General features: G+C 42.7%; 3 protein-coding genes and 1 pseudogene across 4 annotated transcripts; 2 read left to right on the top strand and 2 right to left on the bottom strand.

The window, feature by feature from the left end:
* Positions 1-999: 999 nt before the first annotated feature.
* On the bottom strand, positions 1,000-13,688 carry LOC148879534 (chaperone protein ClpB1-like; annotated as a pseudogene).
* Positions 13,689-15,160: 1,472 nt separating this feature from the next.
* Positions 15,161-23,593, top strand: LOC148879532 (uncharacterized). 2 transcript variants are annotated; one of them, XM_088961088.1, is made up of 7 exons: positions 15,161-15,964; positions 17,409-17,499; positions 20,084-20,199; positions 20,652-20,711; positions 20,797-20,862; positions 21,693-21,893; positions 21,978-23,593. In XM_088961088.1, the coding sequence occupies exons 1-6, from the start codon at positions 15,908-15,910 to the stop codon at positions 21,882-21,884; spliced, it is 582 nt and encodes a 193-aa protein (XP_088817214.1). In that variant the 5' UTR covers positions 15,161-15,907; the 3' UTR covers positions 21,885-21,893; positions 21,978-23,593. The 2 variants fall into 2 exon arrangements, with proteins under 2 accessions (XP_088817214.1, XP_088817215.1); XM_088961089.1 differs by lacking the exon at positions 20,797-20,862 and having other exon boundaries at positions 15,329-15,964.
* Positions 22,815-23,593, top strand: LOC148879533 (uncharacterized). Its single transcript, XM_088961090.1, has one exon. It carries the CDS (start codon positions 22,872-22,874, stop codon positions 23,319-23,321), a length of 450 nt encoding a protein of 149 aa, XP_088817216.1. The 5' UTR covers positions 22,815-22,871; the 3' UTR covers positions 23,322-23,593.
* A 365-nt stretch (positions 23,594-23,958) lies between these two features.
* Positions 23,959-24,414, bottom strand: LOC148879531 (uncharacterized). The gene has a single exon (XM_088974656.1). The coding sequence runs from the start codon at positions 24,412-24,414 to the stop codon at positions 23,959-23,961; it is 456 nt and encodes a 151-aa protein (XP_088830782.1).
* Positions 24,415-25,049: the final 635 nt, after the last annotated feature.

Genomic DNA, 25,049 nt, shown 5'->3' with positions numbered 1-25,049 from the left:
CAACTTTTCCAACTGTCCAACATTTTCTTATCAGAAGTGGTGGTTTTATGAGCCACGTTTCAACCAGGAAATTAATGGCTTTCAAAACCGATCTAGACCAGAAATATCGGGAATTGGTCTGGTGATTAATTCCCTTTTATCTCATAACCATTGTTTCACTAAAAATTGTTGATTTGGTCAGCAAACTGTTGATTCAGGTGATCAAATCATTCGAACCGTCCAATGGTTTTGGTGGTTATTATTATTATTTTTTTTTATTTTTTTGTCAGAATGGGCCATCCTTTCAGTTTGAACGGTTAGACCATTCGACCTAAAAACTGGACCCCTGACCAATTTGTTGTCTGATTCAATTTTAAAAACCTTAAAGAAATTATTGATTACCAACAACTCCTAACCCCCGGAAGATTATTTGAGCAACCTAAGGATCTTATAGGCTACAAAAACGATACATAAGTACATAACATGCATGGAGTGAATGCTAACAAGGATGCTGTAATTTGAAGGGTAATTGTCCAAAACAGCAAAACCCACAATCACTTTTTATGAATTCTCTTAAATTCACCATAACTTTTCAAAACGTCCAAAATTCACCATGTCAGTGAGATAATGTTAATTTGATTAACGGGCATTATGCTTTTCAAAACCGGACCGGACTGGACGGTTTGGCCGAGAAAACCGGGAACCAATCAGGTGACTGGTTCCGTTTTCCCCCAAAACTGGATTTCCCCTCAAAACCGTTGATTTTGGTCAGCAAACCACTGAACCGGGTGGTTAACCGTTCGAATGGTTTTGACCATATTTTATTTTTTTGAAAATTTTTTAATTTTCTTGTCAAAACTGGTCCAGTATTTGGTTTGAACGGTCGGGCCATTGGACCTGATAATCGGACCCCTGACCGATTCGGTTTTAAAAACCATGACAAGCATCATTAGTTTACTATTTTACCTTATATTATATTCGGTCCATTTTACAATATACCAAAATTACTTCCGTCATTCTTCAACTCAAAACCCTAACAGTGAGAAAGCATTGGCCGCTACCTTCTTTCTCCCTTCGTCTGAGAAGCAAGTCCATTCTCAGGTCTGCAACTCTAGCCACGTCCATTCTTCTCTCAGCCTCTTGTAAACTGATCATAAGCTCCTCACGCCTTTGCTTCAATCTACGTATCTCATCTACCCTCTCCTTTTCCTTTCTATATTTCATTACCAGTGGTTGTAATTTATCCCTCAAATCATCCAACTCCTTCCAAACCTGATGCAGTAGCAAATGAGTCTGCAGTCGAAGTATTGAATATGTTTTACTCATCTCAACGAGACGGGCTTTGCTTGCTTTGTCCTTCTCTCTCTCAAGGGCGTGCATCTCAACTTCCAATTGGATTCCCTTTCTTTCAAGGTTATCAATCTCTTTAGGTTGGCTATCAAGCCGGACTCTCACATTTGCACAAGCTTCATCAACCAGATCAATGTAGATGACGGCGTAAACAGAGCAAAAGATACATTAATTAAAACCCCAATTTGAAACCAAATCTATAAACCAAAATCTCAAAAAAAAAAAAAAAAAACAAATTTGAATTTAACCCCCAAAACCACTCCCACTCATTAACCACAAGAACTTGTTACATAACAGTAATGTAGCGACTAAAGAGCTGAGCAACAACCACAAGAGCTCTGTATTGAATTCGAACACCATGGTGACTGATGAAGGGTGATTTGGTCCGACCTAGTAAAAGAGGGGACACGTGGACATAACCTGACCAAGAGATGATAACTCAATCTGACATGACCAGTTCGCAACAGATCGAGCTCGGATATCCAACCACCTCGGGATAAAGTGCTCGCGACAATGTCACCTCGGGACGAGATCGCAATAGGATCACCTCGATCCCAAGGCACTTCGGCATTCAACCTAGTTTGGAACTTAAAGGCATCAGCTCGGGGATACCGACTCGAGACCACTACATGGTGATCCCAAAAATCCCTCCAACGGATTCCGAACCTCACGGGATCACACCACGTAATAGCTAGCATTATCTCCTGCCTGCCCGATTCGGGCGGAATTGATAAGCCTTATTGATTGGCAACGTTATCTTCCAATTAACGCAGAAACGGATCCCATCGTGACGAAAATCCCAGAACCAATCCGCAAAACCCGCGATGACTCAACTATATAAAGGCTCCACCCTAGATGGCTCAAGGTACACATGATTTCTCTGCTCTCTAGCTCTCTATATTCTCAAAGCATTTTTCAACTCACAACAACTTACTAATTTAAGAATTGCAGCGACTTCGTCGAGTTAGCTACCCCGGGTTCTCTGGTCTTATTTTGTAGATCCGCTTAGCTCACCATTCGACTGGAAGCCAGATCATCCTCCAGTAGGGAGCAGTCAGATCGCGCTACATCAATTGGCGTTGTATGTGGGAACACTACAGAAAACCCTTTTCCACCATCAAGAACAATTCAAAAATCCATGGCATCTTCTAGCCACGCCGGACAGAGCATTGAAATAAATGTCTCTAGGGGGCAGCCTCAGTTCCCATCTGTCTGCATCGGTCAATTCACCATACCGCTCACTGCGGCTAGGGTTCCAACACTAACCATGCCACAAGCCTCTATGCAAGTAAACACACCACTCCCCTTGTAGTTGGTGCGACCTTTGCTGAATCATCTATGGTTCCCCCGGAGTCGGGCAATCCCAATTCGACGACATGGTACACTACGTGCGGACCATTCAGGTCTAAATGCAACAGGTCCAACAGTTCCAACAATACTAACAATAAGTCTTCTACCAATTCTATCAGCAGTAGTTCCCTCCACTACAACAAAGCCAGCAACCGGTTCCACCCCGACATCCAGCGGTTCAGCAAAACTAGCCTCGTGTATAGAACACTTGATCTCCCTAGCGAGGCGAGGAGACTTCACAGGTTCCAATTCCTCTTGGGAGCCGAGTCTCACCTAGCGGCAGGAGAGGAGGGCAGGTCACTCCACCCGCTTCACAGGGCAATGTTAGAAACAGGTCCGGAGACACCTAGCCCGCCAGGGCCATCCTTCATCGGCGATTGCATCAAGAGGGTTCGCTCGCAGGTAACCGGTTCAGGGTTTTGGCCGCGAACTCAAGGCAAGGCTCTTCCATCCCTAGCAGTCAGCCTCAACATCCGGGGAGCCAAGAGCCACCTCACGCCAGAACAGTATCAGACCACACAGAGGTCAGCAGCACCAATGCGGAGCTGACGAAGAAGCAGCAGCGAAGGCGTCGCAAAGCATGCCGAACTTCAGCCCAGAACAGTCAGCCCCCAAGGCCCAACCAGTAGGAACAAGTAAAAGGTAAAGAGGAGGCGAGCTCAATAGCAACAAAGATAGTTCCTCTCCTCTCCGGCTTGCCCCCTCTCTCTTCCGAGCTCCTAGCGACCCCGATGCCGAAGGACTTCAAAATGCCTTCTCTCGACAAGTATGGTGGATCTTTTGATCCAAACGATCATGTAGACTCCTTTAAGTCCCGGATGCACCTAGCTGGGGCTGACGAGTCCTGCATGTGCGTGGCTTTCTCCACCACATTCAAAGGGGTAGCTTGCATCTGAAACCAGAACCTCACACCAAGAACAATCAGAAGTTGAGTGCACTTTGTAGAGTTGTTCACCTCGCACTTCATCACCATCAAGAAGTGCCCGAGGTCCCAAGAAAGCCTCCTCAACTTAGTTCAAAGAGAAGAGGAGTCTATTAGAAGCTATATCAAACGCTTCAATGACACTTGCCTACAGATCCCCGATCTAGATCCAGCAGTGAAGCTCACGGCAGCAAAGAAAGGTATAACCCATAGGGAGTTCAAGTGGCATGTGGTGGCCAACAAGCCGAAAGACATCATCGAATTCCTCAAGCTCGCTGATCAGTTCATCGGGACCGAGGAAGAGATGAATCAGAGGACTGAAAATCTAGTAGAAAAGAGAAAAAGGGAAGGTGACAACGCAGGCAATGACGGGAACAAGAGAAGAAAGAGTAACTCCCCGACTAGGGGAGGAAACAAGTCTAGGAGTCGATCTCCTTCGTAATCTCACAAATTAGGTCAGTGTTCTAGAACTTCGCTTGTCGAAAGGACGAGCTAGACACCCCTCGACGTGAAGGAGGAGAAATCCTGATGGCGATTAAAAGACTCCTCCTACGTGAAGTGGCCACAAAGACCATGGACAGAGTACAGAGAATTGCAGGAACCTCTGTGACAAGATCGAAGAACTCATCTGTCGCGGATATCTAAAAAACTTTATTCAAAGAGAAGACAGGAACCGAGTAGATCGCCAAACAGATCGACAGGGGGACCAGAGAAGAAATGCCCCCGAGTCCAACAGCAGACAGAGCGATCAGCCGCCACGGCAGTTGCCCGAAGAAAGGCCAATCCATGGAGTAATCAACATGATTTTTTGCGGATCCATCATCGCTGGCTGCACTTCGGCAGTAGGGTGAGCTTCAGTTTGCGAACTAGAAAATGAAGAGCAAAACTCGTCGAAGCAACCTAGACTCGAAGATCCCATCTACTTCACGGAAGATGATGCACACGGGATCCAATATCCTCATGATGACGCTTTGGTGATAAAGTTGAGGATAAATGATTTCAAAGTCAAGCGCGTCCTGGTGGATTCGGGTAGCTCGTCCGACATCCTATTCAATGATGCCTTCGACAAGCTACAACTCTAGACAAGCGATCTAAAACCAACGGATACTCCCTTGGTAGGCTTCAATGGTGAAGAGGTTAGACCTTTAGGGTGAGTCTTAGTACCCGTAGAGGTCGACACGTGGCCAAATATTGTGAGGTTCGAACACACATTCTTGGTGGTTGCAACTCCCTCCCCGTACAATGCCATAGTAGGTCGGCCCATTACGCACGCACTACGTGCAGTAGTATCCACCTACTACTTGGCAATGAAGTTCCCTACGGACTATGGAGTAAGGGTGGTACGAGACGACCAGCTCGAATCTCGCAAATGCTATGTCATCGCCCTCAAGGGGAAAGCCAAGCTAGCGGATGACGTCGAGCTCGAGCAACCTACGGAGTATGCCGAGGAGTGAGCTACACCGATAGAGGAGACGGTCCACATCCCGGTCTCAACAGATGATACAACTAAGACCCTCTAGATCGGCACTTCGATCGAGGAACGACTAAACTCTCAGCTGGTAAGTTTTTTACTTAAAAGTTTAGATGTATTTACATGGTCTGCGACAGAAATGCCCGGCATAGATTCTAAAATCCTAACTCACAAATTAAATACTAAATCCCTTAGTCAGGCCCGTTAGACAGAAAAAACACAACCTCACCTCGGAGTGCTGGAGGATAGTCGATGAGAAGGTCGAGAAGCTCCTAGCAGTAGACTTTATCAAGGAGGTCCATTACCCGAGCTGAGTAGCTAACACAGTTCTGGTAAAAAAGGCCAATGGTAAATGATGCATGTGCATCGATTATACCGATCTAAATAGAGTCTGCCTAAAGGACTACTTCCCGCTGCCCAAGATTGACCGTCTAGTGGACGCAACCTCATGGCATGAATTGCTGAGCTTTCTGGATGCATATTCGGGCTACAACCATATCAGAATGGACCCCGCCAATGAAGAAAAAATGACCTTTGTTACCAAGCTTGGACTATATTGTTATCAGGTTATGCCCTTCGTACTAAAAAATGTCGGGGCAACCTCTTAAAGACTTGTAAATATAATTTTTGGGCCATTAATCAACAATAAAGTTGAATGCTATGTAGATGATATGGTCGTTAAGACCTAATTTTCAAAATTTTTATTGGATGATTTGCAAAATGTTTCTGAAATTTTACGAAAATACAAAATGAGGTTAAACCCCAAAAAATGTGTTTTCGGCATCACCTCGGGCAAATTCTTGGGCTACATAGTCAACCGGCGTGGCATCGAAGCCAATCTAGAAAAGATAAAAGCCATCTTAGATATGAGACCACCTCGCAAACTAAAGGTGGTTCAGAGACTGAATGGTAGGATAGCCGCTCTGAGCTGCTTCACGTCTAAGTCGGTAGACCGTTGCCTGCCTTATTAAAGGCCATAAAGAAAAGAAAGGACTTCAAGTGGACCGCGGAGTGTCAGCTCGCCTTCGACGAGCTGAAAAAGTACCTAGCTAGTATCCCGGTTCTAACCTGACCCAAGGAGGGAGATATTTTAAAGTTGTACCTCTCCGTGAGTGACGAGGTGGTAAGATCGATACTGATAAAAGAGGTAGATCGGGTCCAACGACCCATCTACTAAGTAAGGTTTTGCAGGATGTTGAAATAAGGTATCCAGAGATCGAGAAGCTGGCGTACACGCTAGTCATAGCAGTTCGGAAGCTTCGTCTCTACTTCCAAGCCCACATCATCGTCATCCTCACCAACAAGCCTCTGAGGCAGATCCTGCTCAAGCCCAAGGTGTCTGGCAGGCTAACGAAATGGGTTATCGAACTCAATAAGTACGACATCCGGTATGAACCTCGGACGGCGACTAAGGCCCAATCCTTAGCTGATTTCATGGTAGAATGCACGTTCAGCACCGCAACCCCTGAACTGGTTGAGCTCGAGCACACGGAGGAAGTTTCAACCAACGCGACACCAATCCTGGTTAGACCAAGTTCGACCTGGGACGGAGAGCCATGCATCCTCTACGTTGACTACTCGTCCAATCAACAAGAAAGTGGCATGGGCATAATTCTGTATGGTCCAAGCAAGGTGAAACTAGAATACACGCTCCAGTTCGGGTTCACAGCATCCAACAATGAGGCAAAATAAGAGGCATTAGTAGTCGGGCTCACTTTAGCAAAGGAAGTAAAGGCTAAACACCTCATCATCTGCAGTGACTCCCAGCTCGTGGTCAACCATGTCGGCGGCGAGTATGAAGCCCGCGACCCCACCATGACTGCTTATTTAGCCAAGGTCAAAGAGGTTTCATGTGGCTTCCTATCTTATTTCATCAGGCAAATCCCGAGATCCGAGAACGCTGAGCCCGACGCCTTATCCCAGTTAGCCAGCATAAGCAGCAACACCATGCGGACCGTGTACATAGAGGACCTATCTCGGCCTAGCATTCTCGGGGGGGCATGAGAGGTCGCTCCTGTAGTACAAGCATAGTCGAGGTGGATTGACCCACTCGCAAGCTATCTGCTCCACGGGACCCTCCCTACAGATCACAATGCGACCAGAAGGGTAGAGCGCCAGTCAGCTAAGTATGTCATTATAGACGGACAGTTGTATCGGACATCTTTCACACTCCCCTATTTGCACTGCTTGCAACCCTCAGAGGCCGAGCTCGTTCTCTGCGAACCCACGAGGGCTTGTGTGGCGGAAACTTAGGGAGCAGGGCTCTCACCCAGAAGGCATTGTGACAAGGGTACTACTGGCCCATAATGAAGGCAGATGCATTCGAGTTCGTCAAGAAGTACGACAAGTGTCAGAGGCACGCCAACATCCACCACAGTCAGGAATCAACATTCTTGGCACATTCCTGCCAGCGATAGGATAGAGGAGATTCCTAGTGGTAGCAATGGATTATTTCACGAAGTGGGTGGAAGCGAAACCCCTAACGATGATCATAGCCCGCAACATATTAAATTTCTTATGGAGGAATATAGTATATTGCTTTGGGCTACCTTGGGTATTCATCTGTGATAATGGAAAGCAGTTCGAGGACATCAAGCTCCAGAATTGGTGTGTCGAGATGGGAATACAACAAAACTTCACCTCAGTAGCACACCCCCATGCAAACGAGCAAGTGGAAGTCACTGACAGAGACATACTCCGTGGACTGAAGATTCACTTAGTTCGAGCCAAAGGACTGTGGGTAGATGGACTACCTAGTGTGCTATGGGCCTACTGGACTATTGTCAAGACCGCCACATGTGAGACTCCTTCAACCTCACTTACGGCACGGAAGCGGTGATCCCAGTAGAGATCGAAGTGCCAACACTTCACTTGGAGGCCTACAACGAGGAGACAAACGACGACGAGCTCCATATTACCCTCGATCTAGTAGAAGAAGTACGAGACCTAGCATACATTTGGAATGTAGCCTACCAGTAGAGAGTGGCTCGGTACTATAACGCCCGGGTCAAGAAACGACACTTCCATGTTGACTACCTGGTTCTTCGAAAGGTTACGGTACTTGAGCACGGTGTCGGTAAGCTTGGGTCGAACTAGGAAGGTCCGTATCGAGTAAGATAGGTATTTGGGGAAGGTACATACGAGCTCAAAACCCTATAAGGGAAATAGGTACCTTGAGCATGGAACATCAGCAACTTGAGAAGATACTACCTGTGATCGCCGAATTGGAGAGAGGACTGTGAGTCACTCTTAGAAGCCCAATGGCCATGATGCTGAGATGACATAAGACTTCGGCACTACGATAAGTTCTAGTCACCCCTTCGACATGGGCAAGCAAATCCCAGTCGCCTCCTCGGCATGGGCAGACAAGTCCTAGTCGCCTCCTTAGCATGGGCAGACAAGTCCCAGTCACTTCCTCAGCATGGGCAGATAAGTCCTAGTCGCCTCTTCAGCATAGGCAAATCATCCCCCACATCTAAGGCATAGACAGTTCGGGTTTAAACCCTACAAGGTCTAGCCCAGTTTGGCATATAATAATAGGTTGGACCCACTAGCTCATAGGGACAACCGACATCTAAGCGAGTAGCCCATGTGCAGGCAGGTCGGGTATATACCCTACAATGTTCGCTCACCTCGACGTACATTATGCGAAGTTACCCTTACTAGTAGTCCAAATCGGTAGTTCTAGGTAACCTCCACTTGGGAAAATTCTATCTTCGGTTACCCTTACTTGTTGTCCAGCTTGGTAGCTCAACAGTTCAGGGTAACCTACACATGTATGCCTACTTAGTTAGTTCGCCAATTCGAGAGTTATTTGCACTTAGAACATTTTTGAACAAAAGGCCAGTCAAAAAATGTATTTCATTGATACCAAACTTTGAGTACAGGAGGAAAAAGAAATTCACTATAAACCAAGCTCGGAGGCCCGGGGTGTACAATATAAGAGGAGGCCTTTATTCATCTCATGGCTCCTCGCCCTTGTTCGAAGCCTTAGTAGGAGGGTCCATACACTCATCAGCCCTGGTCTCCTTGATGTCGCCGAACAAATCGTTGTCACTTTCCACCTTTGAGTCTGGATCTTCAACAACTTCGACAACCACTTCATCTGTGACCCTCGAAGTAGTAATAGCGCTGAGATCGAGCTGAGGGAATTCACTTTGGGTCAGCCACCTACTGAGCTTGAATCCCTTATGATAGCCTTCCGTCTCTGTCTCGACCAGTTCTCCACGGAACTCGTCCGAGGTCTTGTATTCCTCGATGGCGTTTATCTTAGCCTCCTCCTCTGCTTGAAGGAGTATCTCAGTTCGCTCTTTTACGAGGGCCTCGAGGTTCTCTACCTCCCTCTTCAACGTCGTCTTTTGCTCCACGATCTCTTCCTTCTCGAACATCAGTAGTGTTATCAGCTCCTTTTTAGCCTGCACGTCCTTCTTCAGCTGGTTGACTTCGCTACGGGCTAAATCTAGCTCGGCATGAGCCTCACGAGATGAAGATTCAGCTACAAGAGCTCGCTTTAGATGCTCCTCGGACTAGTAAGCCAAGGCATGTACAGTGGAGTTCACTTGCTGAGAGAAGAAACACAAGAGTTAGTACGAGAAAAGAGAAGTACAAAACCGAAGAAGTCAAGACAGAAACTTACAACCTTGCAATGGGTAGCCGCTCGCACTCTGAGCTGAGCAACCGACAGCTCAGCCCAGTTAGCAACCTCCTCCACGTATACAATGCTCTAGCTCTTGAGAAGGTTATATTTCAGAGTCAAGATGCTCCGAACTGCTCCCTCGCTGCCTGAAGATGCAGTAGTGGCACCATTAGGGGCGTGCTACGAAGACATTGCTTCCTCGGGCACGTGGGGCGGGGAGAGTTTCCCTGATTCCTCCTCGACCAGGTCGATCACAGGAGGTTGCTTCGCAGACGTTGGCAGCTTGTGCTCTGGATCAGTAGCCAACAGAGACTCAATGTGAGGTCTTTTGGCAGCTTGCTTTTTCTTTCCCTTCATTCTACCAAGGAGTTAGTTTGTAGGGATTTTCATGGTTGCTATAACAAAAGCAAATCGTTATAAGCAACATTGAAATAAAACAAAGGCAACACAAAAAGTGACGGCCTACCAGGACTTAGACCGACCTGCACGAGCTTGTCTTCGGTCGCGTAGTTTGCGAACTTGAGACTGAGCTCCGCTCAAGATCGGAGCACTCCCCTTGTCTTTAGGTCCAGCCCGACATCGATATCCTGAATGGCCCCCCTCCAGTGGGTCGGGAAGGGCCACCCTTCGGTGTTATGGACCACAAAGTAGCCCCTTTTCCAGGCTGGGACCTTGTTTGGGAGCTCGTGTAGAAGCGTATAGCCCGGACGAGGAGATAGGTAATAAGTTCATCTGTGCTCGGGTAGAACACAGGAGGCGTTCTTCTTTATTGAAAGGATGGAAGAGAAAATATCAAGGTCAAGGGGAATGTTATAGTCATGGAAGAGCAAGATGGTTCCTACTACGTTGCGAATGGAGTTCGGATGCAACTGATTTATGGTGATGTTAAAAAGTTTTATAACTTCTACGATCAGGGGGTGAAGTGGAAGACGAAGACCAGCTGTGAGCTGCTCCTCGAAGATCACGATCTCGTCGTGACCGTGCTCCCAGGGAAAGTTACCTAGGGGAAGACTATAGACAATGTTGCTCGGAAACCTATACCGAGCTACTAAGGTCTAGAGCCTATCCGCTGTCATTGTCGATGGGCCAAAATTATCTGGCTGCCGACCTCGGTGCAAGGTGGACGCCAGACCACTTGAGGCCTCTCACGCCTCTCGGGGTGATTCCACCTTAGGAGGACTATGGACTGTTTCTTGACCCAAAGTAGCTTCTTCGGTGTGGCGATCTACGACCTGAGCCGAGGTCCCCACCTCGGCCCCAACAGATTCATCGCTCCCATCTAAAAGACTATCAAAACTAAAGCTTGACATGGAAAAGATAGACATCGAATAAAAAAGGAGAGCTAGAGAAGATTCACAAAAGAGAGACCGAATTGAAAGAAGACACCGAACTGGAGAAACCAAGCTAAGGAACTTGAATGCGACCTCAGATCGAAGGCTAGCGAATTTGTGGCAAAGCAAATGAGTCTCGAACCCCCTATTTATAGCCGCTGTGTCCGAGAATCAACGGTCGAGATCAAAGCAATGCAATGGCTCCTAAGAAAACCAATAGTGTGACCCCCAAGGTTGAAATCGGTTTAGTGCATTTTTTGACGTTTGTGGAGTTTTTAGGTCACGTGACCTCCGCGCGTAGACTAGAGGTGACCTGGGTTATTCTTGGTTGATCCGGGTGGCCGAATAGGTCCGACCAACAATTCGTCTGACAAGCCACCTGGACCTCGGGCCAAATCCACTTGGACTCGTCATGAACTCCCACCGGGTCGGGACCCCTGACTCGGGGAGTGGGGGGCAATTGATGAAGGGTGATTTGGCCCGACCTAGTAAAGAGGGGACACGTGGACACGACCTGACCAAGAGATGACAACTCAGCCTGACATGACCAGTCCGCAACAGATCGAGCTCGGATATCCAACCACCTCGGGATAAAGTGACCTTGCGACAAGGTCACCTCGGGACGAGATCGCAGTAGGATCACCTCGATCCAAAGGCACTTCGGCATTCAACCCAGTTCGAAACTTAAAGGCATTAGCTCGGATCACTTCGGCATTCAACCCACTAAGTGGTGATCCCGGAAATCCCTCCAACGGATTCGGAACCTCACGGGATCACGCCGCGTAACAACTAGCATTATCTCCTCCCTACCTGATTCGGGCGGAATTGATAAGCCTTATCGATTGGCAACGTTATCTTCCAATTAACAAGGAAATGGATCCCATCATGACAAAGATCCCGAAACCGATCCACTAAACCCACGAGGATTCAACTATATAAAGGGTCCACCCCCGATGGCTCAAGGTACACGTGATTTCTCTGCTCTCTAGATCTCTATATTCTCAAAGCAATTTTTAGCTTGCAACAACCTACTAATTTAAGCATTGAAGCGACCTCGTCGGATTAGCCACCCCGGGTTCTCTAATCTTATTTTGCAAATCCGCTTAGGTCGCCGTCCGACTAGAAGCCTGATCATCCTCCAATAGGGAATAGTCAGATCGCGCTACATTAGTGACCTTCATACCTCTCTTTCAATCCTCGAAAGATGTTGATTGTATCTGCAACACTGGGCTCTGGAACGTAAACTTGCTAGAATTGTCTCCCAAAAGCAGCATCCTTCTCAACATATTTCGTGTACTCTTCAAGGGTAGTTGCACCAATGCATGCACCTCAGCTGGCCTCTGGCAAGAACCAGATGGATCTCATCAATGAAGAGAATTACTTTACCTTCTTTGACCTCTTTCAATACAACTTTCAACCTCTCCTCATATTCTCCTCTATATTTGGCTCCAGCCACAAGGGCACCCATATCCAAAGCATTAGTCTCACATCTAAAAGATTGCTTGGGGCATCTCCTCTGACGATTCTTTGAGCCAGTCCTTCCACCACAACAATCTTACCCACACCAGGCTCTCCAATCAAAACTGGATTGTTCTTTGTTCTTTGTTCTTCTAGAGAGAATCCTTATCACTCTCCGAATCTCTTCGTCTCTACTAATAACTGGGTCTAGCTTCCCAGCCTGCTCAACAAGGTCATGACCATAAGTCTTAATGCCTGAAAATTGGCGTTGCCGGAAGCACTTTCAACCTTCCTCCTTCCTTCCCTCGAAGCTTCTCAACCTCTGATTTCACTCTTGCCGCACTAACCCTAGCCTCCTTGAGGAGATCTCCGATTTGGGAATCCTCAAAAAGACCAAGAATTAACTGATCAACGGTAAGATGAGGATCGCCACGAGATTTGTATGACGACTGGGCTCGCCTTATTACCTTAATCAAAGAAGTGCTTGCAGGGATTTCATCCGGGGCAAGATGCTGAGACGGAATTTTCTTCATGGCTTGATTGAGGACTCGTTCAAAGGAGTTCACAGCCTCTTCCCCACCAGCACTGGCGACTGCTTGTCGGAGGATGCCATTTGGGCTAGTTATCGATGCGACAACCAAGTGAATTGGAGTAAACTGTGCATGGCCAAATTTCATTGCCAGTTCATGAGCCCCAGTAATGGCCTCGCTTGTTTTGTGAGTGAACTTGTTTCACAGGCCGATGTTGAAAAGATGAAGTAACAACAAAACAAAAGGTAGAAAAATCATACCCTCAAACATTTTTTAGTCAAAAAATGTTTAACAGGCCGACTCACCATTCAGGGGCAGTTTAGCCCTGAAACTCGCATTTAGGTTGATGTGAACAACTTGGGTCATTAAACTTTAACGGTATTCTAACCGATGATGAGTTTTAGAAAATCAAATCTCATTGACAGGGTGAGTTTTGAATGTTTTAAAAAGTTATGGTGAATTTAGAATTAGTAAATAGTGATGGTGATTTTTGGACAATTTCCCTAATTTGAATAATCTTATAACTACTCATTTTAAATTGATTACCACTTAAACGAGACATAATCTGGTAAAATATAAATAGCAGTCTCTAATGAAATATATATTTTTTTTCTTTTTTGTGAGGACGAGTTTTTTGTAAGTGGGAGCAAGAGTATTAGAGTGATTCAGAGGTCAGAGGAGAGAGTCGTCCATGGAACAGTAAGCTACCTCTATGCTGGAGAGTCTTATGATATATTCCGTTTCCTGCAATATATTGTTTATTATTTGATTTACTTTAGGGGGTGTTCTTTTGCTGGATTTTGAGAGGGGGAAAATTGGTTAATGGGATTTTAATTCCCATTGACCAAAAATCCCATGTTCTCTTTTCAGATTTATGTGGGGATCAGGGAAGTTTATTTTCCTCTGTACCCATATCTTAGGTGGATAAATAGCTTTTGCACCTTGGAGAAAGTTGCGAACACTTGAAATGGGCAAAAATGCCCCTTATAATAATGGATTTTTATGAATAAAATGGCTATTGCTTTATTTACATGGGAAATGAAAGAACATGGGTAAGATAAATCTTTTCAGGAAAGATTAACCTTGATAAGTGCATTTACCCAGATAAATGACTTACTGAAATGTAAAAGGAGCCTTAATAATGTATCCTATTGAAGTATCAAGGATGGGCTGAGATTCATGATATCTTCATTTGCTTGAGTATTTTAGATGGTATTTATTAAAGCTCTGAGCCCAAGGCCTAATTGAATTAATCTCAAATTGGTAGCTAGCCTTTTGGACAGGTGAAAGTTTGCAATGAGGCGACACTTTTGCAACTTGATTTGCGGAAATATAAGATAAAATATTAGATAATTAATCAGTTTTGCAGCTTGATTTGCTTCTTCTAAATACGTGATAGTACTTGTAATGAGGCGACACGCTTTGGTTCAAAAGCTAATTCGGTGGTATAGCCTGTAGGGTTGTCAATTGGACTGGATTTGGTCCAACACGATCCAGTCCAATGTGAGTCCATTATAAATGGACCATGTCCAATCCAGTCCAATGAATGTTTTGGATCAATTTGGACCATTCCAATTCAATGTTTGGGCCGTTAATCTGTTCAAATTTATTTTGATTTACATTGGTTTCAACCCAAACTCGATCCATTGACACATATATTCTTATCTTATATCAATGAACCAGATATTGACTTAATCCAACCCAATCCAATATAAATTTATTACGGACGGACCAGTTCTAATTCAATCTAATAAACATTTTGGAGCAGATTAATCCAGTCCAATATGTCTTATTGGTCCGTCTAATCCATCCAAAATGATTTTGGACTGGATGGGGTCCAATCCAAAACCGGTCCATTGACACCCTTAAGTATAGGGATTGCCGGTGCAAGAAATTGAGATCAGCCTCTATCTTTTGTTGATGGACTAAATTTCACCCCACTAAAACTCTGTCATATGTATCCAAAACAAACTATTAAAATCCTTGTGCAAACCTCTTTCACATGAGCAGGTCAAAGTATCTAAGTCATGTATCTAAATTTCACCCCCACTAAAACTCTGTCATGTATCTAAGTCAGCAGCCTCACATGAATGGCTATGACCTATGGCACACAAGTTAGCATTTTTTTATTCCAAATAGTCCTCCTTGAAATCTTTTCAAGTTGCTGAAAATTTAACCATGTGGGGAGTGCAACAATCTTCCAAGTGGTTATAGCCTATGGCACACTACAGGAATAGGAAGAAGACGTATGAACGAGAGAGAGAGAGTGCCACCAGACAATTGTCTCTTGCCACTGCTGGCTGCGTCGTTCACGGAGGCGCCGATGTAGAGTGAAGGCACCGGTGAGCTGTTGTGCTAGGATTCATGAGGAGATAGGGAGGGGGAGTTCAAAATGAATGTGAAATGGATGGTTGAACCGGACCGGACTCCACCGGTTGACGACCAAACCTCTGTTAACGTTACCCATCCTGCGCTCAATCGATGTGGTCTAACGTGATTGATGGGTTGACGCGTCCACCGGTTGACGACCAATGCATCCATCGGTGCACAGAACGCGGACTCCTAAACAAACACACCCTGTGTACGTTATTCGTTCGACCATTTAGCATTCGAACCTTAAAAGCTTCCTGGTGATGCAAATCGGAGGAAAGAAATTAATTTCGTTAAAAATAAAAGGGAAAATTAAGCTTCAGGACGAAAACACTTCTCATCTTCCGCGAAGGAATCTTCACTACTCCCTCCCTCTCGATCATCAAATCCAACGGGGACTCTGATTGCTCTATGAACACTTTGAATCTCACCGTAGCTTCCTTCTTATTCATGAGAGAAAGGTTCGCTGGCTGACGCTTTCTGAGTTTCAGACAGACACAGAGATCGACCATGGGTCAGGCCTTTCGTAAGCTCTTCGATACCTTCTTTGGAAACTCCGAGATGAGGGTACGTTTCTCGAATTTCATGTTCGCTTTCCTCCGTCAATTTTGTCTTCCAGTTTTGATTCTGTTCACTTCTTTTTCTTAGGTTTTGAATGATCAGTTGAATTCGTTAATCTTACTCCTCGAGGATTTGAAGTATTTGTTTTGTAATCAGACATAATTTCAGATGACGAGGAACACAATAATACGAATAAAACCAGTGAAAATCTCCCTATTTAATTACTAGTATGCATTTATTGCTCTATACGTCTTTTCCTTTTCTTCCTTTTTAGTGGGTACTTGTGAGAATAGTAATTTACTTAGAACCTCTTTTACCTGTATGAATCCGTGCTTTGTGATTGTGGGTGGACAAGTTGTTAGTGCATTAAACGGTGAGATGGGTTTTGAGCTTAGGTCTTTAGTGTTAATGTTCACAATGAATTTTGTTTTTCTCGGTTTTCCTTGGTAATTATGCTTCCCAAGGCCAGGGACTTCTAATATATCTTTTTGTTCATCTTTATACATGGTTTGATCTTGTTAACTATCAAAGAAGAAAGGAGAGCTTCTACCATGGTTAGGTTCTCTTGCTACTCTACTTTCTGCCATAACATTCTCTGGATTCATAATACCAAACCCTATGTATTTGCATGATCGTGCGTGGGCCTGTAGGAGGTGAGCTCATAGTAAGCAAGAGGACTGAGGAGACACCATATTTAACAAAGCTAGTTACATATTGCCTAATCAACCAACCCAACTTGACCTAACTGGGTTGGATTGGCCTGGGTTCCAGTTGGTCCATCCGTGCCTCCCCCGCCCCCAGTGGCTACTTCTTCCATTCTTACCTTACTATTTAAGATTGCTTACAATTTTAATGTGATTAGAAAGCTAAAATCTTTCCATACTAGTTTTCTTTTTTTTTTTTTTTTTGAGTAAAGTTTAACCGAATTTCATTATAGAAAGAAAAAGTACATGAAAGGATGTACATAGCCAGGGGTAGAGCCCCAAAACTTACAAAGGAGGAATTCTATCACTATACAGCTCTTCCAGAAATACACCCCAGTTGGCTAATCCATCTGCCATGTGATTTAGTTCCCTAGGAATCCAAGTTTGTCTTGCATTTAGACAGTTCAGGAAGTCTCTAACCATACTAGTTTTTATTACCATATTTTGTTTTATTCACTTTTTCTTTTGGTTTGTCTGTTTTTATTCATGCTGTTCCTTACAAATTTCAGTGCATCTCCATTCTACTGGTGTTCTGATCTTTTCCGTAATACTTCTGTTGACTTTATTTGTATTTTTTTGCCTCATCTGCCTTTTGTTTTTGTTGAATTTGTTACTTGAATATTATGCATATTTTGTTCTTGTCACCAACAATATTATGGTCATTTTCCTGTCTTTATTTTGTGCATGTTTTGTTTGTAAGTTTGATGGTTCTCTTTTATTTATGTTTCTAATTTTTTCTGGTTTAGGTTGTAATGCTTGGTCTGGATGCTGCTGGTAAAACAACCATACTGTACAAACTTCACATTGGAGAAGTTTTATCAACCGTTCCAACAATAGGTAGGTCAGGCTGACAATCTGATTTGCTGCCATAGATTTGCATTTTGTTTGCTAATTTGAGGTAATTCTATCAGATTGATGATTTGGTAGGAAAAAAAAGCTTTTTGGATGTATATATTTCCATGTCCACCTAGTCTTTGATTTGTATTGCAGTTGACTTGGTTCATTGGTTGAACATATAGAACAGGGGAAAAATCCAGGATTTGGTTTCTTGCAGAAGCCAAAATAAAAGCAGAAGTCAAGTTCTGAAGAATGCTACCTTCTTTTAATTTGTTATTTACTCGATATCATCATCTAAAGCCTTATTCCTACTATATGGGGTCTTGTTATTTACTTGATATAGAGGATGAATATTGCTGAGAATGTTTAGGAAATTAAATGATGTAAAATCAGGATTACATTGAAACCATGAATATTGTTGACACACGCGCTCGCACCCCTCCCCCCCCCCCCCAAATATATAAATCTGTGGTGGTGCATGAGTGCATCCACTGTACCATGCAACAAAAGACGTGATTGGTTGAACATAATGGTAAGTACACCTTGTTAAATGTGAAAGTACACTTTGTGAAACGTGACCAGTGAAAAGTAAGCAGACTTTAATGTGATTGGTTGATATCTGGATTTAACGTGCAGCCAAGAAAGTAATATTGTGGAGACGTCTCACATAAATAATATTTTATTGCATATATTATGATTTGTAGTATTATTTTTAAAATTCACAGAACTATATAAGTATGTCAAATTAAATAGTTAAATTATTTTTACAATTGACAAGTTAAACTTACAGCCTTGCCCATTTTCCATGTGGTTGTTTTTCAGTGTTTTCTTAATTTTAATGTTGATTTGAAAAGATCCAACAAAGAATTGATCATAATTATGTGTAAATTGGAAAATACAAATACTAGAGTGCCCTATTGGACAGTTTAAATGGTTGGACAATTGTTATATAGAGCCGTTTAAAGTGAGGATTTGCAACTTTGGAGAGTTGATGCAGTGGCTATTTTGGTAAATCTGCCTGATTTGCACTGTAGCTGAGTCCAAAATGTATTTGGAGGGTCAGTCATGTTCATGACTCCCCTCCAAAGGTGGGGTATCCATGCAACACTGCTCTGAGGATTTATATTGGTGTCTCTTTTATTCTTGAGGTATTTCACATGTCTTTCTTTAATTTAAGCATATGCTTGGTAAAGGAAAAAGAAAAGAAAAAATACTAGCTTGTATGTCAAGGCTTATGCTATCTGAAACCCTCTTATGTTTTCTTATAGTCGTTTTTTGGATGCTATTGAAATGAAATGATCTCATTGTGGGTTTCCTTCCCAGTTTAGAGCGCATATTAACCATCTAAATTGGAGCTGCTTCTGCAATAACAAAATGTTTTTTTTTTTAAGAATTTCTAGGTACAATTGATGTTTAATCCAGATACTAGCAGTGGCTTACAAACAGGAGATCCCCTTCACATAGAAGTCCAAAACATTTATTCCTTTTTACCCCTTTCCTGGCTAGAGAATCAGCCAAGCTTTTTGCAGATCTCTGAATCCAATTAAATATTGCATTCAATGCTCTTGAATGGTGCCTGATCTCCCTCATACTTTGTTTGAACAACCATGATGCCAGGTTGTAATTTTGCATCCATCTTATTGCAGTGCTTGAGTGCCCTTCCACTTGCAAGTTTAAGATGTTGAGTGATCAACAATATCTTAGTCCATAAAGTTAAGCTGAGAGCTTTTCTTTAAATGAGTTGTAATGGCCTATAGGTCCTGAATATGTGGCTATATTAGCTCCATCATGACATCTGAAAACATCCCCTACACCTGGAGGCCCTAGGTCCCTAGGTTGCTGAGGCTGCAGCCGTCAAAGTTGAGCCAGGTGGAGTCCAACAGTAGAGAGATGATTGAACTATAGATGATGAATTATCTAATAGCCCCCACCCCCTTGACATGTCATCTACTGTGAAATGATTAAATATGTTAGAAGTTTTCAACCTATTTGCCGCCCTAATCAGAATTTTTTCTTGTAGGCATTCCTTTGCTTTGTTTTCTTCTTTAAAGATTCTTGAATTTCTTTCTTCCTACACCATCCAAAAGATGGCTGCCCTGATACACCTCCACATCATCTTACCTCTTTTCCTTCTTGGATTGAAGAAACTCTTCAAAATTCAAATAAATTTTGAATGCCCCTCTGAGCAGTTCACTTGCAGCCAAATGGATTAAAAGCAAAGTCCCAAATACTAGAGGCATAGTGACAGGAATTTAGTAACTTGAATGTAGTTTCATCACTTGCCATGCATGGAGAACAAACATTAGGGGATAAACACTAATTTGACCTTCTCTTTTGGAGGACATCAAGTATGTTTAATAATAATAATAATAATATACTTTATACTACTACTATTACTACTACTACTACTACTTTGGCCTTGCTGTATACATAAATGGTTACCTCCTCTGATTTACCTGTAGGTTGGGCATCCAATTTAATGTTAAGGCTGGGGCCTAGATAGCTTGAAATGATGAAATCATAGTCATTGAAGTCTATTCTGGATTGTACAAATGACTTCTTTTTTTGGTGTGTGTTTTTGTAGGTTTCAATGTTGAGAAAGTTCAGTATAAGAATGTGATATTCACAGTGTGGGATGTAGGTGGACAGGAGAAACTTAGGCCACTCTGGAGGCATTACTTTAGCAACACAGATGCACTGGTAATTATTAATATTTTATTTTAGATATCTGGATATGGGTTATTGCCAATCACTTGTTTCAGTTATTGTGTTTATGTTATATCTTGCAGTTATTCTAATGGTTTTCTGGTAGCTGCTAAATTCATTTCTGTAATATTAATTGGGGAGCAGAATTATAAAAAGATACTAATTTGGGAATAGAGTTAGGATGGAGGCCCTTGAAACTTTGTTTACATTCGTTGCAAAAGCCCGAAGTTCCTTTTTATTTTGTATAACCAGCAGCCCACAGCTTTGCATACAAGCTGATCATGCAGCTAACGTTTATACTTAATTGATTATAAATGCAGTATCTTTCTCACTTAATGTATGCAACTAATGTTTTGTTTTATTTTATGTTGCTTTGTTTTTTAATTGGGGGAGGTTTGGTGATTGAAGGTTTAGAATTAGTGTGAATATATATTCTGTATTTGCAGATCTATGTAGTTGATTCATTGGACAGAGAGAGAATTGGGAAGGCAAAGACTGAGTTTCAGGTTCTATATTCTTCATTAATATTTTGATTCCGTTTATCTTCTTCCGACTATAGCTTTCTTACTCAATCAATTTACTTGCTTTCAGACCATCATCAATGACCCCTTCATGCTGAACAGTGTCATCCTGGTTTTCGCAAATAAACAGGACATGGTCTGTTGAGTTCTTTTTTTCTCTCTTTCTTTTAAATAATTTCCCCTTAAATACATGGACAAGAAAAATTACACTTGTGAGTTCAGATTCAGGTATAAAACAATTTCACATACCCAATATGTTATTAATAAGATATATCCTTGTCTATCAACTTGCAATAATATCCTTTAACCCGTCATTTGTCTTTCTTGAGGGGAAATAATTGATTAAGTTTCCATCTCAAAAATGCATTCTCACAAAGGAAAAGGACAAAACTATTGCCGTGTGGCCTTTTTTCCCCAACCACTAATTGGATTTGGACAGTGAAGAACTTTAGAAGCCTCTTTTTACTTAATTACGATATTATTGCAGGTTGTGGTGTTTATGTTTCTTGATTTGTTTAATTGTGTTTTTTTAATACATCAACTTTGGTGATTTTTCTCATTTCAGCATAAAAAATGCTTTTAGAAATTGGAATGAATAAGAAGATTAATCAAGTTGTTTTTATTAGTTGGACTTTTATTCATATACATTAGGTGCTATTTTTTTTTTTTTATTCCTAGCATCAGCATTTTTTTTTGTTTTTTTCCCGTATCAGTAAATATCATCATCATGATATTAGTAGAACCGTTGTGCAAGTACCTGGTTTTAGCATGGTTTCCCATTATCAGATTTTAGACCTATTAATTTTAATTGTGTCCTGGTAATGCTGGTAGATGCAAATTTATTTTCTGTAAAAGAAAGGGAAAACAAAAACCAGAGTTTGTCGCCAGAATCCTTGAGATTGGAATATACAAGAGTCCATGTATTCACTTGGTTATTTATTTGCTGGAATTTCTTTCTCTGCTTAGAAAGGCGCAATGTCCCCAATGGAGGTGTGCCAAGGGTTGGGTCTCTATGATGTGAAGAACAGAAAATGGCATATTCAAGGTACTTGTGCACTTAGAGGGGATGGCCTTTATGAGGGTTTGGATTGGCTATCTGGAACTCTCAAGGAATTAAAGGCCAGTAGGTCCTCCGCTTCAGTCAGCACATCTTTCTAAAAAACCCATGTGAGCTTTCCAATGTTCTGATTCCATATTTTCCTGTAACCTCTTTTTTTTTTTTCTCGTCTTACCGACTACTTTTCTCTGCAGCTTTATAGTTCAGGTTCAGGTAATCTGCCTTCAGACGAAGCCTGGGTAAGCTTAGTGTCAACTAACTGATACTAGAAAATCACATTACATGGTTTTGTAATCATGTTTAAAGCTAATGAAGTTCTATAATCAAACTCTGACCTGCTGCTGCTTTCAAAGCTCCAAATTTATTTCATGGTATAGAAACATTAATGGGGGGCTACAAATTCACGAAGATTAACTGGACTTCTGCTGATGTATTCTTGGATGTTCCCTGTAATACTCGTGTATACTACTTGGGAATTGTTGAAATTTTTTATTTGGGTTCCTTTAGCCCATAATAGCCTTGGAATATGGAAATGTGTTTTAACTGCAGCAGTACAGATTTTAGTTAAGAGTACTCTGGATTTCATTCTTTCATTTTTGATCCATTGAATTGTTGGACGTAACTGCAAGTAATTTGATCAGAATGTTGAAAGGGGTGCGGGGGGTATCTTCCAGTTTTGTCAAACATGGACCGGACGGGATGGTTGAACCATCAGAAGTGGGAGCCAAAGTGGTTTTTGGGCTGTTTGGTCTCAGAAATGTTTACTGACTTTAATCTTATTTTAACAAAAAAAAATTCAAGAAGATCTTTGCATTTTTTCAACCTTTTTAAAAATTGAATGGTCGTCCTTTCAATCTTCTGATACTTCAATTAGTATCCACCCACCCTTAGTTCCATTACTTGCAAAAATTATCCATCAGAGTCAATTTTTTTTTTACCGTGTTTGGGTCCCAAAGCCCATCTTAATTGCAAGGGCAATTAAGTCATTCTACCACTAGAGGCTAGAGAGAGATTTTTATAGTTTCCTATTGAGAAAACGGATAAACAAGATCGCTAGCGCTGGTCTTTGAACCTGACGTCGGAGAGAGATGGCGGTGGCAATGATTGCCCTCAGCTTTAGCCTCTCCTCGGTCCGTCCGGGATCTGACGCCAGAACCCACCGCCGCGTGGGCGGTGGAGGGCGAATAAAATCGGGAAGCACGATGAAGGTAAAGGCGATGAGGATAGAGAAGCCACTAGAAGAGCTGTACAACGTGGGAGTGGAGAGAGGGGTGTCAGCGCAGCGGCTAGAGGAGCTAGGAGTGCAGCGGTGGTCGGTCTGGAAAACGGGAAAGTGCAGATTGCCGTGGGACTGGCATGTGGACCAGCTGGTCTACATCGAGGAAGGGGAAGTGAGGGTGGTTCCCGAAGGGAGCGAGAGGTTCATGCGGTTCGTGAAGGGAGACCTGGTTCGGTACCCTAAATGGTTCGAGGCCGATCTCTACTTCAACGGCTTCTACCAGGAGCGTTACCGGTTCCGTGCCTACGGCGACGATTAGTGCTTGCTAGGTTTTATTTTAAGACTTTCCCTGCTCTCACAAACTGCTTCTGTTCTTGCTAAGGATTTGTTTTGGGGTGCTGGGGTTTTGCTAGGGCTTTGTTTGGAGAGTTGGGTCTCGTTGTATTTTGCTTTTGATTCTTCTCTCTACTTGTTCTGTGTGGATAAAGTAATCGCCGTGGACGCATGCTGAACCTCTCTCTCTCTCTCTCTCTCTGCAATGACCTCGTTTAGAAATGAAAGTGAACTTTGCAGGCTTTTGCATTCGACCCAGTCTAAGGAACTTGAAGTATTTAGCTCAAAAACCAGTGTAATCGAAGGAATTTAAGTGATTGCTGTTAGGCAGATGTTAATTATTGGAGTGGAGTGTACTAGTTTAAGTGATAAATCAGAGATGCCTCACCCTAAACGATGGCCGGAGTTTGCATAATTCAACAGCCTAGAAACCCAAGACCTTATAATAAGAAATTTTTTGACAAGAATGATGAGCATGCAAACTTCTCAATTTACCTCTAACAGATAAATTTAGTTGGATTTTTATTCTAATACAAACTAACTAGAAGATCTAAAGAGAAATGGAAAAGATAGAAAAGGCTGGAAGTTACTAATGTAGTCTAGACCTGTAGTAGCAATCACCTTTAGGGTAGGAGTTTGATTTCAATTTTTGAATCCTCAGTAACAAAATATGCAGAGAGGAAAAGAGCATCCTCCATTTCCCTGGAGAAATGAAAGAGTGCCATTTTCTCAACTGGAATTTTTGCAATGGCCTGAATTCTCTCCTTTAATTTGGCAACAGTCAATGCTTCTTCCACTTCTACGCTAAGCTCTTCTGTTGGTGTCTTAGCTACAATGGGGAATGTGTAGCCCAGAGATGCACGTTCATAGTTGAGAATGATGGTTGCCCCATCTTCAATATCATAGAATTCCTTATCTCTATCATCTCGTACTTCAGATCCATAAAGCCAAAGGGATTGACGAGCCACCCCGGCACCAGAAATCTGCTCCATCTTCTGCTTAACTTCAAGGAAAGTCATAGATGGTGTCACTTCAATTTGGTAATTATGCCGCTCCTGAGTTCTAATGGTGATATGCATTGCCCTGCCAAGGTACAAAATACTGAAAATAGGTCTAGCAACTCAATTAGGACAATGATCAAACAGCTGGTGCTCCTTTTGTTGTTCATTTTCTGGGATCTGAGTTTTTTTATAGGATAAAACTCATGCTAAACATGTAGATCAATCAAATTCATGTTCTGATTGTGAATCTGAGCACATGGTCATGACCTTTTGGTTTGTTACTTTGTTTCATCATCTAAAAGGCTCAAGGGAGACTAACAGGAAAAAAAAAAAAGGTGGTGAGGGCAGAAAATTAGATGCCCAATACAGGTCCAACGTCCAATTCAGCCTCCTCCATTGAGCAACTAAAAACTGCAAAGAAACCACAACAAACACGCAGTGCAGCGAGTGAATAGAATGTAAAACATATGATACCCTTTCATTTCGTATGACCCATCTATACTCAGAATGGTCCCCCGGCCCCTCCCTACAGTAAGAATTCAAATCATATAAGACTTTCAATTCGAATCAAATTCCAAAAGTAAGACTTATCATAAAAGTGATAATCAATCAGGTATTATTTATCAAAATTTACCCGCCGGGGGGTGTTGATTGGTCAAAGCCAGTGTATCAGCATAGATTTTCCCTCTATATATAGGATTGGTTCAACTCAG

This window comes from Nelumbo lutea, chromosome 1 (genome assembly GCF_056320005.1).
Source record: "Nelumbo lutea isolate HS-2025 chromosome 1, American lotus-T2T, whole genome shotgun sequence".
In the NCBI taxonomy this organism is placed as follows: Eukaryota; Viridiplantae; Streptophyta; class Magnoliopsida; order Proteales; family Nelumbonaceae; genus Nelumbo; species Nelumbo lutea.
Note: the sequence above shows the minus strand (reverse complement) of the source record. Positions and strands in the feature narration are given on the sequence as shown.

What these genes read in the sequence shown, in the direction of transcription:
- LOC148879532 (XM_088961088.1), top strand. Translation starts at nt 15,908, where the DNA reads ATGGGTCAGGCCTTTCGTAAGCTCTTCGATACCTTCTTTGGAAACTCC. An exon ending in ATCAACCGTTCCAACAATAG is followed by an intron (nt 17,500 to 20,083) that starts GTAGGTCAGGCT and finishes GTGTTTTTGTAG; the next exon opens with GTTTCAATGTTGAGAAAGTT. An exon ending in TTAGCAACACAGATGCACTG is followed by an intron (nt 20,200 to 20,651) that starts GTAATTATTAAT and finishes CTGTATTTGCAG; the next exon opens with ATCTATGTAGTTGATTCATT.
- LOC148879533 (XM_088961090.1), top strand. Translation starts at nt 22,872, where the DNA reads ATGGCGGTGGCAATGATTGCCCTCAGCTTTAGCCTCTCCTCGGTCCGT.
- LOC148879531 (XM_088974656.1), bottom strand. Translation starts at nt 24,414, where the DNA reads ATGCATATCACCATTAGAACTCAGGAGCGGCATAATTACCAAATTGAA.